Raw genomic sequence first — 15,158 nt, forward strand, 5'->3', positions numbered from 1 at the left:
TCCTTCCAGTGTCCTTAGAACATTTTAATTCATCCCAACTGTCTTTTTCTCCCTACCATTCAGTGATTACTGTCAAGGCTGCTTAGAATCCAAACTTGGATTTTTGACTCTGGCAAAGCTTTTAGAAATACTGCAAGAAAATGATGTGTACCCAAACGTGAGCATAGGAGGCTTCTGTTGACGTACTCCAACAGAAGAAGTGTGTTTCAAGTTCAGTCCTACCTGTTTTGTGGTCAGCAATCCTCATAAAAAGCAAAACAAAAATTAGGTATTTCGTCCTAAAACACCTGGTAGGAGTGTGTGATTTTTGCATTCCTGACAAAGGAGAGCGCACCCAGGTTTGGAGGTCCTAGGTCATTAGCCCTCATCTCCCATTCCCTTTGTGCATGTCTTCCCTCTCCCCATTCGGTGTGGTGCAGTGTGAAAAGTCCTTGATTGTTCGGGTGTGCAATGTCTGAGTGAACCTGTATAAGTGGCGGCACTTTAGGGCTGTAAAATGCATGATTTTGTAATCCAGATTTTGCTGTATATTTGTGATAGCACTTTCTACAATGTGAACTTTATTAAGTACAAAACTTCCAGGCTAAACATCCAATATTTTCTTTAATGCTTTTATACTTTTTTAAATTGTTAAAGCCCCTACAGCCACCTTTTGGGAATGTTTTAAATTCTCCAGTTTTTTGTTATATAGGGATCAACCGGCTAAGAAAAGATTTTAAATCAAGTTGAATTGAGGGGATTAATATGAAAACTTATGACCTCTTCCTTTAGGAGGGAGTTATCTAAAAGAAATGTCTATTAAGGTGATATATTTAAAAATATTTTTGAGTGTTCCTGGCAGTTTAAAAAAATTGGTTGGAGAATTTAGGTTTTTATTAGTACCATAGTACCATTTATACAAAATTAGAAAATGTTATTTAACAGCTGTTGAATTATCTATACATATCTTTATTAATCACTATTGTTCCAGCAGTTTTCAAGTCAAATTAATAATCTTATTAGGGAGAAAATGCAATTGTAAATTGAATCAGTATAAACAAAGTTACTAGGTAACTTCATATTGCTCTGAGAGAAATATGGAACTTACACTGTTCAATTAGAATAGTGTTCTGCAAAAATATTTATAAAACCTCTCAAGATACTTACTGCTACTGTAATTTTATATGAAGATAAGTGTATTTTTCAATAAAGCATTTATAAATTAGCCTTTGTTTGGTTATATTGAGAAAAGGGTAGTTTCCTGCATAAATGGCAAAGGACAATCATTTATTGGTTTATTTTGTCTCTACTAAACACACTAGTCATTTATCATTTAAATACCGGACTTCATTAGAAACCGTTGTAACACTTTTTCTCCCTCCTGCCATAAAAATACAGTAAGTAATTTGCTTAAAAAAACAACACAACACTAGGAACAAGTGTTCTGGTTTCTTCTCACTCAACTAAAGACATCTCTCAGTGATTTCAGTTTGTAAATCAATCAGTAAGACAGTGCAGGCTACAAATCAGTGCAGGCTGAAGACTGAGATTCAAATGATCTTCCTCTTAAAAGTGCTGAGCTATGGAACCTGCTCTCTCTATACCTCTCCATTTCCTAACATATATACAACTGAAACCACTGATTTATAAACTATTAAGTAGTGCTGAATTCTCTCTGCTCTATTAGTTTAAATGAATGCAACTTACCTTTAGCATTATATTCAGAAAAATACTTAAGCCTCAAGGTCCCCAATAATTTGGAGTACTGAACTAAATAACCACCCTAAGACACTTCTGACAGAAGTAATGCATTACTTAGAGACAGGTTTCCAAACCCTGCTGTTAGAACCTATGCATACATGGAAAACACTGGCAGTCAGTCATTGTTCACACAGTTTTACTCTTCAGGCAGTCCTCTGCCATTGGTCAGCTTGAACTAGGCCAGAGTCCAGCAGGAAAGTGCATGGTGCACCAGATTCACCATCTCTTAAGTTGCCACTGTTTTCTCTTCTTTACTGAAAGGCTGTACTGAGCCAGGCTTTACCCATGACAGGCCAGCAACATGAACACTTTTATTGTGCTGTTCTTCAGGCTTCTTCTAGGCACAATCAAAACAGATATTTAAAAAATTACTGGTGAGGAGATTTCAGCACTGTACAAACTTGTTTCCCAAAAAAGTTACTTGTATGTAATGAGCAGTCTCCAAATGAAGACATTTTAGAAGAGAAACAATGAGTTAGCCATTTTATAAGTAGTTATCCACTTACTTTCTGAGTCAGCATCTTTTCTCTGGCTTCATCATGTACAGAAGGATTCCATGGAGAAAAGCTTAAGGAAGAGAAAAGTATTTAAAAACTATTTGTTGGCTCACTAAATTTCTAGAACATTCATTTTGAAGTAATTAAGCTTTAAGCCAATTCCCCTAACTTAATAAAGCACAGTACTTTTTTTTATTGTTGTCGACATGTATGTTTTAGACATTATCTAATTAATTTTCTCACATAACTATCCCTCATACATGAATGATCTCATGTAAGCCTCACACCAACCCTTGAAGTACTATTATTTAAAGATTAAGAAAGCAAAGCAGAATAAAATTAATTGCTCTGGGTTACCAGAGCTAAAAAGTACGAAAGCCACGTAGTCCATCTGCTGAGTCCAAGCTCTTTTTTTGAGACTGAGTCTAGTTCTGTCACCTAGGCTGGAGTGCAGTGGTGCAATCTCGGCTCACTGCAACCTCCGCCTCCTAGATTCAGGCCATTCTCCTGCTTCAGCCTCGCTGGGACTACAGGTACCTGGAGTGCAATGCCAAGATCTTGGCTCACTGCAACTTCTGCCTCCCCAGTTCAAGCGATTCTCCTGCCTCAGCCTTCCCAAGTAGCTGGGATTACAGGCATGCACCACCCACACCCAGCTAATTTTGTATTTTGTATTTTTAATAGAGACGGGGTTTCTCCATGTTGGTCAGGCTGGTCTCAAACTCCCAACCTCGGGTGATCTCCCTGCCTTGGCCTCCCAAAGTGCTGGGATTACAAGTGTGAGCCACTGCACCTGACCAATTTTTGTATTTTTAGTAGAGATGGGGTTTGGCCATGTTGGTCAGGCTGGTCTTGAACTCCTGACCTCTTGATCCACCCACCTCAGCTTCCCAAAGTGCTGGGATTACTGGCATAAGCCACCACGCCTGGCCATGAGTTCAAGCTCTTAACAGCTATACTCCACTGCCTTCCTAAGCAGTACCAATGTTGCCAAAGAGCAAAATCACCAATTCATCCATTCCCAATACTCCTCCAGACACTGTTCCTTAAATCAAATGTCATAGTGCTTCCGGAACCCACCATTCTCACGCTATTCAGTTTCCCTCCTTTTACCACATCTGAATGTCTATGAGGGTTTGGCAGTTTAAGAGGGGCTCCAGCTAAAACTGCCAGCTGAAAAGAAGAGTCCTGACATGTGAATGAATAAATATATCACAAGGATCCCTGGGAAACCAAAGTCACCAGAGAATGTGCTGTAAGCACAGCCTGTCAGATGTGAAGCTTTCTGTTTAAGAGAAGAGCCTCAGAGGCATCAGAAATCGAGTTGGCACCAAGTTATAAAGGCTGTTGGCTAACAGCTTATGCATGTGCCTTTTTAAATCCCTATTCTGAGACCACCTGGAGAAAGGAAGCAGCGTATTGGAAAGGACAGTGGACAGTTCATTTGGGGGATGCACCACTTACCTAATTGCATAGGGGTCTTCTATTTTAGGTTGGTCAAACAAACGAGCAGTGCACACCTGAACACTGTCAACAACTTTACTTTTAAAAAGCTGAATATCTTTTTCATACCTGTGTTAAAAGTTTAAGTCAAAAAGTTACTAACTTAATCTACTTAGCTGCATCTTCAAATTTATTTTAAATAACAAAGCAAAAGTTACATACAGTACTGCAGCCTCTGGGTTCAGGGGGCTTGCTGTATCAATCTTGTAGAAAACTCTCCTTGCATACATTAATACCTGCCAAATATGATTATGGTTCCGCCTAAAGGGAAACACGGCGTGATTACCGAGGCGTCCTCTTGCTGTATTATGTCATTAAAAGAAACACTTTATTTACTTACCTCCATTTTGCAAATGCTCTCTTCACATCCAGCTCACCTGAGGTGGGATCAACTAGCGGGTGAAAGACAGGAATATCGAACACCAAGCGCTGTATTTAAACAGAGAGAGACATGTCCTTTAATGGAAGCAGTGGCGCTTATGAGACCCATAGGAATCGTGATAAAAAGCTTCAGGACAAGGCAGTCACATTATTTAAAGCTAAAGAGCTGCCTCAGGAGGGCTACTTAACTACTTTTACCATTTTCCTGAAAAACTAAATTTTGCAATGAAGCGGGGAAAACTCCCTCTCCTCCACTAGAGCCTGAGGGCCACCATTCACCTGGTGAGTGCTGCAGGATGGCAGGCAGCAGCCTCCCTTGCAGACCCTGAGCAGAGAAACAAAGCTCTGATGGCATGCTGGAAGCTGCTGCAAAGCACAGAAGTCCCCCTGGACAACTACTGGGTAGATAAATCATAAAGGTACCAGGTCAGGAAAAGAACCAGGAAAGCTGTAAGCCCTTTCAGCCCTTCTCGCTGATCCACAAATGAAGCCAGACTGTGTCTCCAACTTACTGGACAGTCACCATCTGGATAGTTATCAGGGATGTAAACTGTAAACTTAAATACGCCATCTTGGTAGAGTCCATGCCGTATGAATATTACTCCAAACCACACTGTAGGAAAAAATAAAAGAGTTAAGGCCTAAATTTGTGTGGGAGGAACTAAATGTGTCCATAAATTAAGAGTGAATCCTCATCTTACTTAATGCAGAGCGATAAGATGGCTGCACATAGACGCCTGGTAGCTTCTGCTTCACAACCAAGGTACTACAACAAAAGCAGAATAACTTGTGTGGATACAAATGACACATGCAGATCAAACCACCCCACATTCACTTTGAGACAATGAATGGCCCCCTCAAGGGGCAGCTGATGCCCAAAACCTGCAAGCCAAGTTCTCACAATCTCTCACCTGACACGACTCAGAGCCCCAGCCCTGACCGCTGCCCACTACCGGCCTCATAGCAGCAGCTCACAGAGAAACCAGCAGGCCAGGCCAGCAGGGGCCCCACAGTGAGAACTAAAGCCAAACAGGAATAAATGAAGAATCAAGTTTCCTCCCAGAAATTCGCTCTTCCAAAACATCATCTTGGAAACCAGCCTATAGGTAATTCTGAATAGTGCAACCTGAGGTAAGTTCTGTACAGCTGAGGCCAATGAAAGTATTTGTAAAATTATGCTTTTGTGACTGGATGATCATTCAAAAACTTTTAAAATACAATGTTAGGTAAATTAAGATTTCTTGGAATTGGGTCACAGAGTTGTCATTTTACATTTTAATCACAAGATCCCACAGCAGAAGGCAATGTTCAGACTCGCAGTACTGCCTGGGGAGGGCAAGCATCCTTGTGTGGCTCTCACACGCCCTGCTCTCAAACGGACACCCTGATGCAGACACCTGAACTCTGTGGGCCTTGCCAGGGAATGGGAAACTGAGTGCTGAAAACTAAGAAACGACAAGCGTATTGACACAAAGGCCACACTGGTTCTTCCAGGACCCAGTTACCCACCCACAGCCATTCTGATCACATTAACCTGCCAATCCTGGATTCTATCAAGAACTAGTTTATCAGGCCTTAAGTTTATCATTTTTATTACCTACTTGCCATTCACTTACTTTTAATCATTTTTGAGTTATTATCTGGTCCATTTTTAAGTTGCTAAAATTCAGCATGTCAATAGCAACATGGCTGGCAGATATCTACTACAGTGAAGTTTGCCAGAAAAGGCAGTTCTAATACAGATTTAATCACCCCAATAGAGGCCTGTCCAACTCACTGCCCAGCCTCAAACACAAGGCCTCCATTATACAGCCAAAGGGGCCATTACTACCAAATCACACCCAGGCTTTGTATACAGTTAAAAAGTTACACTGGGGCCTCAGACCCTCTGACCATTACAACATTAATACATTGAGGGAGGGGTCAAGGATGCTCTTTTTTTTTTTTTTTTGGTTTAAAAAAAAAAAAAAAGATGAGGTCTCATAGGCTGTCTGCGATGGCTCATGCTGGTAATCTCAGCCTTTTGGGAGGCCGAGGCAGGCAGATCACTTGAGGTCAGGAGTTCGAGACCAGCCTGGCCAACATGGTGAAACCCAGTCTCTACTAAAACTACAAAAATTAGCTGGGCGTGGTGGCGCACACCTGTAGTTCCAGCTACTCCAGAGGCCGAAGCAGGAGAATCAGAGGCAGAGGCTCTGAGGAGGCAGAGGCTGCAGTAAGCTGAGATTGTGCCACTGCACCCCAGCCTGGGTGACACAGTGAGACTCCATCTCAAAAAAAAGAAAAAAAGATGAGGTCTCACTATATGGGCTACACTTGTCTCACATTCCAGAGCTCAAGTGATCCTCCCACCTCAGCCTCCTGAGTAGCTGGGACTATAGGTCTGCAGCTGGGAAATTTTTAATTTTTTTCTTTAGAGACGGGGTCACTCTATTGCCCAGGCCGGTCTTGAACTCCTGGGGTTCCAGTGATCCTCCTGCGTCAGTCTCCCAAGTAGCTGGGATTACAGGCATAAGCCACTGTGCCTGGCTCAAGGATGCTTTTAAAATAACTGTATACAAAGGAATTTTTAAATGATGGAAATTAAGAATTCTCCAAACTTTCTGTCCTTTTAACAAATTCTCAAATGAAATGCCATCTGCATCTGTGCAGTGCTGGAGCCCCCGTGTGTGCCAGGCACCACAGGGTCGCTGCCAGCACTCCGCACCCTGCTTGGCTTCCTGCACTCCACAACCAGGTGCAACTGCAGCCCAGCTGCAGACCTCAGTGACCAGTCAGCATCTTCCTTACATGGAGCCCACATATTTGTCTCTTCCCTAGAATTGCTAAGTCCTGCCTTTGGGGGGTCACATAGAATAAGATCCTTCCTTGTGACAGACCTTCAAATATATTAAGACAACTTTAATACGTGCTTAAGCTGTCTCTTCTCCAAGAAAACTTCTCCAGTTCCTTCAAATGTTGATCCCTAAGGTCTGGCCTTCCTGGTCCCTCCCTGCTAGGCCTTCTCCTCCATCTGTCAGGAGGCTGCCTACAAGGCGACAACCAAATGGAGCACCACCCTCCAGATGGGTCTGACCCAAGAAGGCAGAGACAGCCACTCTCCCACTGTCCTACTCTCTAGAAAAACCTCCAGGAGGCAAATTCCTTACTTCACATAAACAAAGCTAAATTTATTAAGTTCCTAATCTACTGTAGGTTCTTTGAGACGGAGTTTTGCTTTGTCGCCCTGGCTGGAGTGCAATGGCGCAATCTCGCCTCACTGCAACCTCCACCTCCCGACTTCAAGCAATTCTCTGCCTCAGCCTCCCGAGTAGCTGGGATTACAGGCGCCTGCCATCAAACCTGGCTAATTTTTGTATTTTTAGTAGAGACGGGGTTTCACCATCTTGGCCAGGCTGGTCTTGAACTCCTGAACCTCATGATCCAACTGCCTGGGCCTCCCAAAGTGCTGGGATTATAGCGTGAGCTGCCATGCCCGGCCAAGCTACTGTAGGTTCTTAATAAACCTTAGTTTCTTCCTTTTGTTACTCTCCAAAACAGACATGGAAATTAAAGTACCCTCTGCCTTTAAATCTTATTCACCGGAGCTCTAAAGAATCTTTAAGAGAGGCTATTTTTATATCTCTACCTAGGTCTTGGTTAAGAAACATTTTATCACCAGCAATAGCCTACAGTTTTATATTTATTAAGTCTGATACTGGAAAGGGACAGGTTTGAGCTTTGAGATTAAATGTCTGCCCTTTACTGCATCCATCAGAATAAATTTCATTCTTCACTTTAAAGGATCATTCCTAATTTAACCAAATAGTTTGTTAAAGACTTACAATTCTGCAAGAAGAGAGTATTCCAGGTAGAAGGGTCCATAGGACGCATGCGTGCCATTTGTTGACTGTGCTGCTGGGGCAGGAGATGTAGGCTTAGTTATGGGCAAAGCATTTTTGGGAATAGAAGGCAGCTGTTTCTTTGGTGCAGTTCGTGGAGGACTGGTTTTCACGTCCCCTGTTAATGTCTTCTCTTCACCTTCAGATCGCTATACAAGATGAAGTTGTAAGAATATCTGTTAGGATGATTGTCAAATCACAAGGGTACATTATTAGCTCCATGGCCTAAACGCTGCAATTACTCCTTTACGAGCACATTCTAACGCCATGACCAAGATGACTAGAAAGTCCTTTGGGCAGGCAGGCCATAGAAAGAGAAGACACACCTGAAGTAAGATCAAAGCATTAGAGAAACTCTTTCATATAGGGAAACTCGTCCTGTAAGGATGATACAATCAGTGTGTACAGGATTAACTGAAACACAGAAAGAAATGTTTTTTCCTAGTGGCCCCAAAAAGAGGGCAAGGGGTTACTAAGCAATTAGACAACTGTACAAGGCTAGAAAAGTCCCCCAGCACTTAGATGCTACAGAAGGTTAGGTGCTAAGAAGCTCAAAATAGTGTGGATAACTGAAATTAGTCACTGCCTGTTAGCACTTGGGTTAGAAACAAAGAATGAAGCTATTCTCTCACTTGCCTGGGTCTGATTTTGATTTGTCCCTACTGGGTATGTTTCAACATTTCAAATATCACCAGCATAAACCGTCATCCTTCGTCAAAGACAAAGGTCCACATGAGTCAGGGACTAAACTACCATCTCATAGGTACTTCCTTGGCGCAAGTACAACCAAGCGCTGTTTAATTAGCTATATAAAAACATGTATATCATATGCATTGCTCCAGTGATGGGGGCATCTAAAGGCCCTGACTTCAGCACAATACAATATGCCAATGTAGCAAAACTAAACTTGTACCCCATTACTATATACAAGTAAGGAAGAGATGTCATGTATACAGAAAAATAGTAATAGTGGTGTTTGTTCTCCTAGAGGTGAGATTATGGTTTTTCTTTTTTTTTTTTTCTTTTTGAGATGGAGTCTCGCTCTGTTGCCCAGGCTGGAGTGCAGTGGCGCGATCTCAGCTCACTGCAAGCAAGCTCTGCCTCCTGGGTTGACGCCACTCTCCTGCCTCAGCCTCCTGAGAAGCTGGGACGACAGGCGCCCACCACCATGCCCAGCTAATTTTTTTGTATATTTAGTAGAGACGGGGTTTCACCGTGTTAGTCAGGATGGTCTCGATCTCCTGACCTCGTGATCTGCCCGCCTCGGCCTCTCAAAGTGCTGGGGATTACAGGCATGAGGCCACCGTGCCCAGCTGGTTTTTATTTTCTTATTGTTTGCCTATTTTAACCTTTCCTAAAATGAAAATATATTTTTTAAAAAATCATTTTATTTAGAAAAATTAAATTAGTGCCCCTCAAGTCTGACTTAATGATATTAGACTAGCCTTTCCCACAGCTGTTCTAACCGTAGAACCTTGAAGTTTAGTAGAAAACTACAATATGTTACAAATTTCATCATGTGTAAATATAACCTAAATCATCTTAGAATTGTGATGACCAGAACGATTTCTATTTGAGATGCAATCCTAGTCTCAGAAACAGACTTCAACCAACAAAATAATTATTTCTCAAGAGTAAACCCTTAACTAGAAAAACCAGGTAATTTTGTCAAGATTACAGGTGACCATGACAGATTATTTTAGCCTTCATTCTGACCCTGTTTTCAGACACAGAAGCAAATGGTTTCCTTACAGAATTTATCAACTATACCTACTTTGCGTACAGAGCTTGTAGACATGCTCCAGAAAGGGTTCATAACGTGTATTCCAAACAAAGAAATTCAGTGGTGTATCATCCAAATCTTCTGTCTTCGGCATTCACTTTACCTTAAAACAAGATGGGAAAACATAGAAACATGCCAACGCCAACAGTTCAGACTTTTTTTTTTTTTTTAGATGGAGTCTCACTCTGTTGCCCAGGCTAGAGTGCAGTGGTGTGATCTCGGCTCACTGCAACCTCCACCTCCTGGGTCAAGCGATTCTCCTGCCTCAGCCTCCTGAGTAGCTGGGATTACAGGTGCCTGCCACCATGCCCAGCTAAGTTTTGTATTTTTAGTAGAGACAGGGTTTCACCATGTTGGCCAGGCTGGTCTCGAACTCCTAACTTCAAGTGATCCACCTGCCTCAGCCTCCCAAAGTGCTGGGATTACAGGCATGAGCCACCACGCCCGGCCAACAGTTAAGACTTCTGAAATGATGAATAACTAATTATGACACCCCGGATATACAATATAATGTTATATAACAAGGGGTTATAAAAACCTAGGAAAGGGTGTTCAGGCATCTTCAGAAATAATTTCCTTCTATACCCACTTCCTTTTCTGGTTCTAATTTCTTTCACACTTAGATGTCTATAAGAATCTGTGCACCAGGTCCCTTGGCCAGGATTCATATTACTCAGTGACACAGATGAGCTTTGGTGCCAGAAATTCAGAAGATACGGACAACAGTTGTTACTAGCATATCTCGGCATTTAACTAACAGGAAAGCCAGACTCAGAATGCACTGTACCCACATACACAAAAGTTGTATCACTGTTCCCAGGGTTATGGGAACAAACAATAGATACAAGGAGGCTGATTTAAGCGCTGCCTCAACTCACTTGAGTACAAAATGATTCCTCCAGCAAAGTATTAGCCAAAGAAATAAGAGAAAACAGGAAGGCAGAGCACAAGTATGTCACTAAGACGACAGAAGTAGTTACCTGAGTCCTGTCAGTGCCACCCCCCAATAAACTGCCTTCTACAACTTCGAAACATATAGAAACTGCAGGATCATGTACTTAAGGAACTGCCAAGCAATCCAGACAAATGCAACAGAGGCACGCAAGAGAGACATTTCACAAGTACAGATCTTCCAGCCGAAGCTTCAAGTCGTGGATTATGAAAGCATGTCTCAAAGGTCATAAAGTCAGTGGGTCATTTACTAAAAATACAAAGAAGCAAAGGAAAAGCAGCCAAGCCCAGCTGTAAGAACAGCAACTTCCCTGCCCTGGTATTTCCCCCCTCCCAGGCTCTGTTACCTTTAAAGCAGAGCTCCTTCTCTGAATTCCTACTTGCACCAATCAAATGGCTGAAAGTGAAAAGCGTCAAAACTAAGCAACGTTTTCCTAATTTCTTAAACACATCATGAGCAAACCCTGTACTAAATGTCCCCAATCAACAATAATTTGTCTTCTCTGACGAGCTTGTGACATCCAGGGACGTACCCAACCCAGGTCATCCATACCTTGCCAGTGCCTATTACTGCTGTTTTGTTTTCCAAGAGAAAATGCCACCCAGTAATTAAATCAGAGGAATGAAGATCCTGGCTCTTCTACTAGCATGGATAACATGCAATAAGTAACAACAGTTCTCTGCAAATCTGCCTTTAAAGGTGAGTATGACACACTGAATATACTTGGGATATCAAAAATGTGCGGGGGCATGTTCCTGTTTGGCTCAAATGAAGACACTGATTTTCAGATCTAGCAGTAATGTGCAGCACCCCAGTGTCCTCTAGGACACACCTAACACGGGACCCGATCCCTTGGGACACAGTGGTGTGCTCCACCACATACATTTAATGGGTTGGTGCAAACCTGTAAAGTCTCTTAAAGGTCTAACGCGTTAGGATTCTCTTTAAGAATCCAATAAATTTTGTCCCCAGTTCTGCCTGTCATTAAACAGGACGTATTGTCTTCTGCTGCCTAACTTTGCTATGGATCTTTTAATCCAATGTTTCCAGCAGCAACATAATCACGAGAAACTGTAACACACTTTTCAGGGTCTAGTCTAGGACAAGCACAGCATACATGTTCTGAGAGGAATGACATAGATGGAAGCAAGACATGTTACATCCTTCTCACTTGGAAACAATTTTAGAATTTCTGCCTGTTTGGCCACGGCTGCATTCCTTTACATCACCCAGCTGAGGAGTCTGGGTCTTCAGCCTGTGCGAATGACAGTGCGTGGCAGAGCTAAAACTAGGCTAAAACATGAGTGCTGCCGTTACTCTACATGCCACAGCGCACTCACATCACCCCGAATCGGACTTAAGAAATTACACGTTAAGAGGAGATAGAGCAGGGGCCAGAAAAAAAAAGATGAAAACGGCCCGGGCCAGGCTCGCTGGGGACAGCCGGGACCCGCGGCGGCCTCGGACCAGCACCCTCACCGCGGGCAGAAACCCGCCTCTGAGCACTCAGGGAATCTGGACAAACCTGTCTCGAGGTGATGCAAGGCGGGCGCCCTGTCCTGGCCTCGCAGCTAGCTCGATGCTGGCCCGGGAGCCGCGGGCCCCTCCAGTACGGGGGCTCTGGGGCCCGGCGACGCCCCCTTAACCAGAGCTCGGGGTCGAGACCCGGCCGGGGAGGGCGGGCACGGGCCGGGGCGAGCCAGCTGTGCCCCCCTCTCTCCCTCGGGCCGGGCCGGCCCAGCTCGAGCCGCAGTCCCCAGCAGCGGTCCCGGGCTGCGAGGCGGCCAGGGCAGCAGGTGCCTGCAAACGCGCACAGGTGCCCGGCCCCGCCTCCGTGTCCCACTGCGGCCGCCGTCGCCGAGTCGCGAGCGCCTAGAAAGATGGACAAATGCCGGGCCCGTGGAGGCTGGCGGCCAGATTTACAGACACCTCAGCTCTCGCGTACCCACCAGCCTGCCGGGCAGTAAGCCTCACCCCAGTGCCTTCAATGCAGAGCTCCTGGCTGCCAAGCGCCGTCGCCGCCCGACAGCATCTCCGGCCGCAGCGCCAGCCCTGCCCCTGCTTGGTCCCCGCCCCGACCCACCCCACCCTGCCCTGCCCTCGGCAGCGGGCTCCGCCCCCCTGCTGCACGATCCTGGGGCCCGAGGCTTCCGCCTTGCCTCCCGGCGCCAACTGGCTCTCACACCTGCCAGTCAAAGACGTTCTTCCGGGAGCGTTGGGAAGACCACACTCGGTCCTGCAAATCAAATCACCCCGGTTTGGGTGGGACTGCACTTGACCCTCCCCTTACGTAACAGCGCCTGGGACGGCCTGTCAGTTCTGGAAGTATCGGCCCCCCGGGGAGGGATGGGGCAGAGACAAACAAGCGCCGGGTCACAATTGGCCAGGGCGTCTGCCAGTCACCGCGGAGACCTTCCCGGAGGTTTATTCGCGCAGGCCACAGCGCAACCGCCATGCACAGGGGCTGGGGCACAGGCTAGCGTCTGCGAGCCAAGCTTTTGGGGAGGGCCGGGCCGCGCGACTGCCCCGTGGCTCCCAGTGCAGGGTCCTACTGCGTGGGGCGGCGCTGCGAGGCTCGAGGCCGCCACGTCGGGCCCACAGGGTACCAGGGGTCAGAAGGACACTTGGCATGGCGTCAAGAAACGCCCGTTCTCTCCATCAATGCGGGAGCTGAAGGCTGGAGCTGAAGGGAGCTCAGCTCCAAGTCGGCCCTGGGCACTAGAGCAGCCAGAGGAGCTTTGTAAATCTGTACGTGGCGGCCCCGACCTGCAGCATCCGAGTGGGGGCCGGGGGCTGGGGGGAGAGGGGAGGCTGAGGACCAGGAATCCACATTTGTCACAGTTCCCCTGCTGATTCTGGCGCACACTGAAGTTGGAGAACCTCTCCGCATGGCAACATAGTTCCTGGTCATTTTTTTTTTTTTTTAACTCACACGCTCTCATTTGGACCTCCCGTCTCCTTTCTCTCTGGCCTAATTTTGTGACCGCTGCCAGCGGCTTTCCAGGCTTGTTCTTACCAACGGTGCCTCCCCGTGGTTAGTCCCTCCAATCTCCGCACTCCACTTCCACACTTGCGCGAAAGCCCTCTCCCCGCAAGCCCCTGCCCCTTTTCTAGACACCAGAGGCACTGACCTGTCTGTGACACCGCCTCAGTGTCTTACACTCAGAAGAGAAGCCGCATTCTCTGGCCGGGTTGTTTGGTCCATTTTTGGTTGCCTCTGAGATTCTGGTAAGTGACTTATTAAAGGTCAGGAAGCCAAATTCTAATGTTAATCCCAAGGGTTGGTTCTGAAACCCAGCTTCCTCCCCCAGCTGAAAACACTTCTGAGCCACTTCCTTTTGTCCACTTAGGACACATTTAGGAATGTTATAATGCCTTTTAATACGAGTCTTAATACAGAAAGGCAGGCAAGCAGGAAATCCTTTTTTCAGGCCACAGGTGGTGTCCTTTGGCACCTCTGTGGCCCATTTCCTCCCAATCTTCTTTGAAGCTCATTATCCTCTGCAAAGCTTTTTTTCTGCTTTCCTCCTTTCCCCAACCTTCAGTTTTCACCGAGGACCCACATAGGTATTTCTCCAGCTCTCATCTATCCACTGAGCTTCCAATGCATGTCATCAACTGCGTACTTGGCACCGGATGCCTCAGACGCACACCAGCATCAACTCAAACCGGCTTACTTAGCAAGGGGATTTCTCTCCCATGGGAGGATTGTCTCCAGAGGTGGTGCCCTGGTCTTCAGGCTCTGCTTTCCTTGCAGCCCCCTGGAATTGCACTTTCAGGTTGGTAGCAAGATGGCTGCGGCACACCCAGGATCTCACAAAATTAAAAGTATCCCTTTCTTCCAGTGGTCCCTTTTGAAATACATGAATACCTTTCCCAGAAGCTCTGCAGAAGAAATGCCTGCAGGTTTCAACGGCCAGAAAAAAGTCTCTGGCCACAACAAAACCAGTCAACAGCAAGTGGAATGAGTCTGCCATCATCAGCTTGGGCTGAGATTTTCCCTGGATCTCTGCCTGGACTTTAGGCAGAGGAGAGCCACGATCAGATTCGTATTTTGAAAACATCACTTCGTGTGGAAAACAGATTGTAGGGGCACAAGGGTCACGGCGCAGTTGAGAAACCTTGGCAGTAGTTCAGGCAACAGACAATCGCATGAATTTGAAGGTAGAGATGGAGAATTGAATGAGTTCCAGAGATGTTTAAGACGGGATGATATAGTTTGGGTATGGTTTGACCCTTCCAAACCTCATGTTGAAATGTGACCCCCAGTGTTGAAAGTGGGACCTGGTGGGAGTACTTGGGGCATGGGGGCTGATCCCTCATGAAAGGCTTGGTGCTGTCCTGGCAGTAGTGAGTTCTTGGCAGTAGTGAGTGAGTTCTATTAGTTCCCGAGAGAACTGATGGTTAAAAAGAGCCTGTCA

General features: G+C 45.6%; 2 protein-coding genes across 18 annotated transcripts in view; one reads left to right on the forward strand and one right to left on the reverse strand.

The window, feature by feature from the left end:
• The window catches only part of RBL2 (RB transcriptional corepressor like 2), a 61,237-nt gene extending 55,883 nt beyond the window's left edge, over positions 1-5,354 (forward strand). Inside the window, exon 23 of one of the 2 annotated variants that reach the window (XM_063655145.1) lies at positions 4,832-5,354. The gene's annotated coding sequence lies outside the window, so the exon portion shown is untranslated. Of the gene's footprint in view, positions 1-63; positions 1,205-4,831 lie in introns of those variants that run through there. The other variant, XM_054453499.2, reaches the window with a different exon arrangement.
• AKTIP (AKT interacting protein) lies at positions 852-14,311 on the reverse strand. Of its 16 annotated transcripts, none has more exons than XM_063655147.1 (11): positions 12,712-12,860; positions 11,084-11,133; positions 9,777-9,888; positions 7,946-8,151; positions 4,823-4,887; positions 4,634-4,734; positions 4,081-4,169; positions 3,903-4,001; positions 3,702-3,809; positions 2,247-2,307; positions 928-2,077 (listed from the first exon to the last, which is right to left on the reverse strand). In XM_063655147.1, the coding sequence occupies exons 3-11, from the start codon at positions 9,816-9,818 to the stop codon at positions 1,967-1,969; spliced, it is 882 nt and encodes a 293-aa protein (XP_063511217.1). In that variant the 5' UTR covers positions 9,819-9,888; positions 11,084-11,133; positions 12,712-12,860; the 3' UTR covers positions 928-1,966. The 16 variants fall into 16 exon arrangements, with proteins under 16 accessions (XP_054309488.1, XP_054309483.1, XP_063511217.1 ...); XM_063655148.1 differs by having other exon boundaries at positions 928-2,074; positions 12,712-12,808; XM_063655149.1 differs by having other exon boundaries at positions 928-2,074; positions 12,683-12,805.
• Positions 14,312-15,158: the final 847 nt, after the last annotated feature.

The sequence above is a fragment of the Pongo pygmaeus genome, chromosome 18, assembly GCF_028885625.2.
Source record: "Pongo pygmaeus isolate AG05252 chromosome 18, NHGRI_mPonPyg2-v2.0_pri, whole genome shotgun sequence".
In the NCBI taxonomy this organism is placed as follows: Eukaryota; Metazoa; Chordata; class Mammalia; order Primates; family Hominidae; genus Pongo; species Pongo pygmaeus.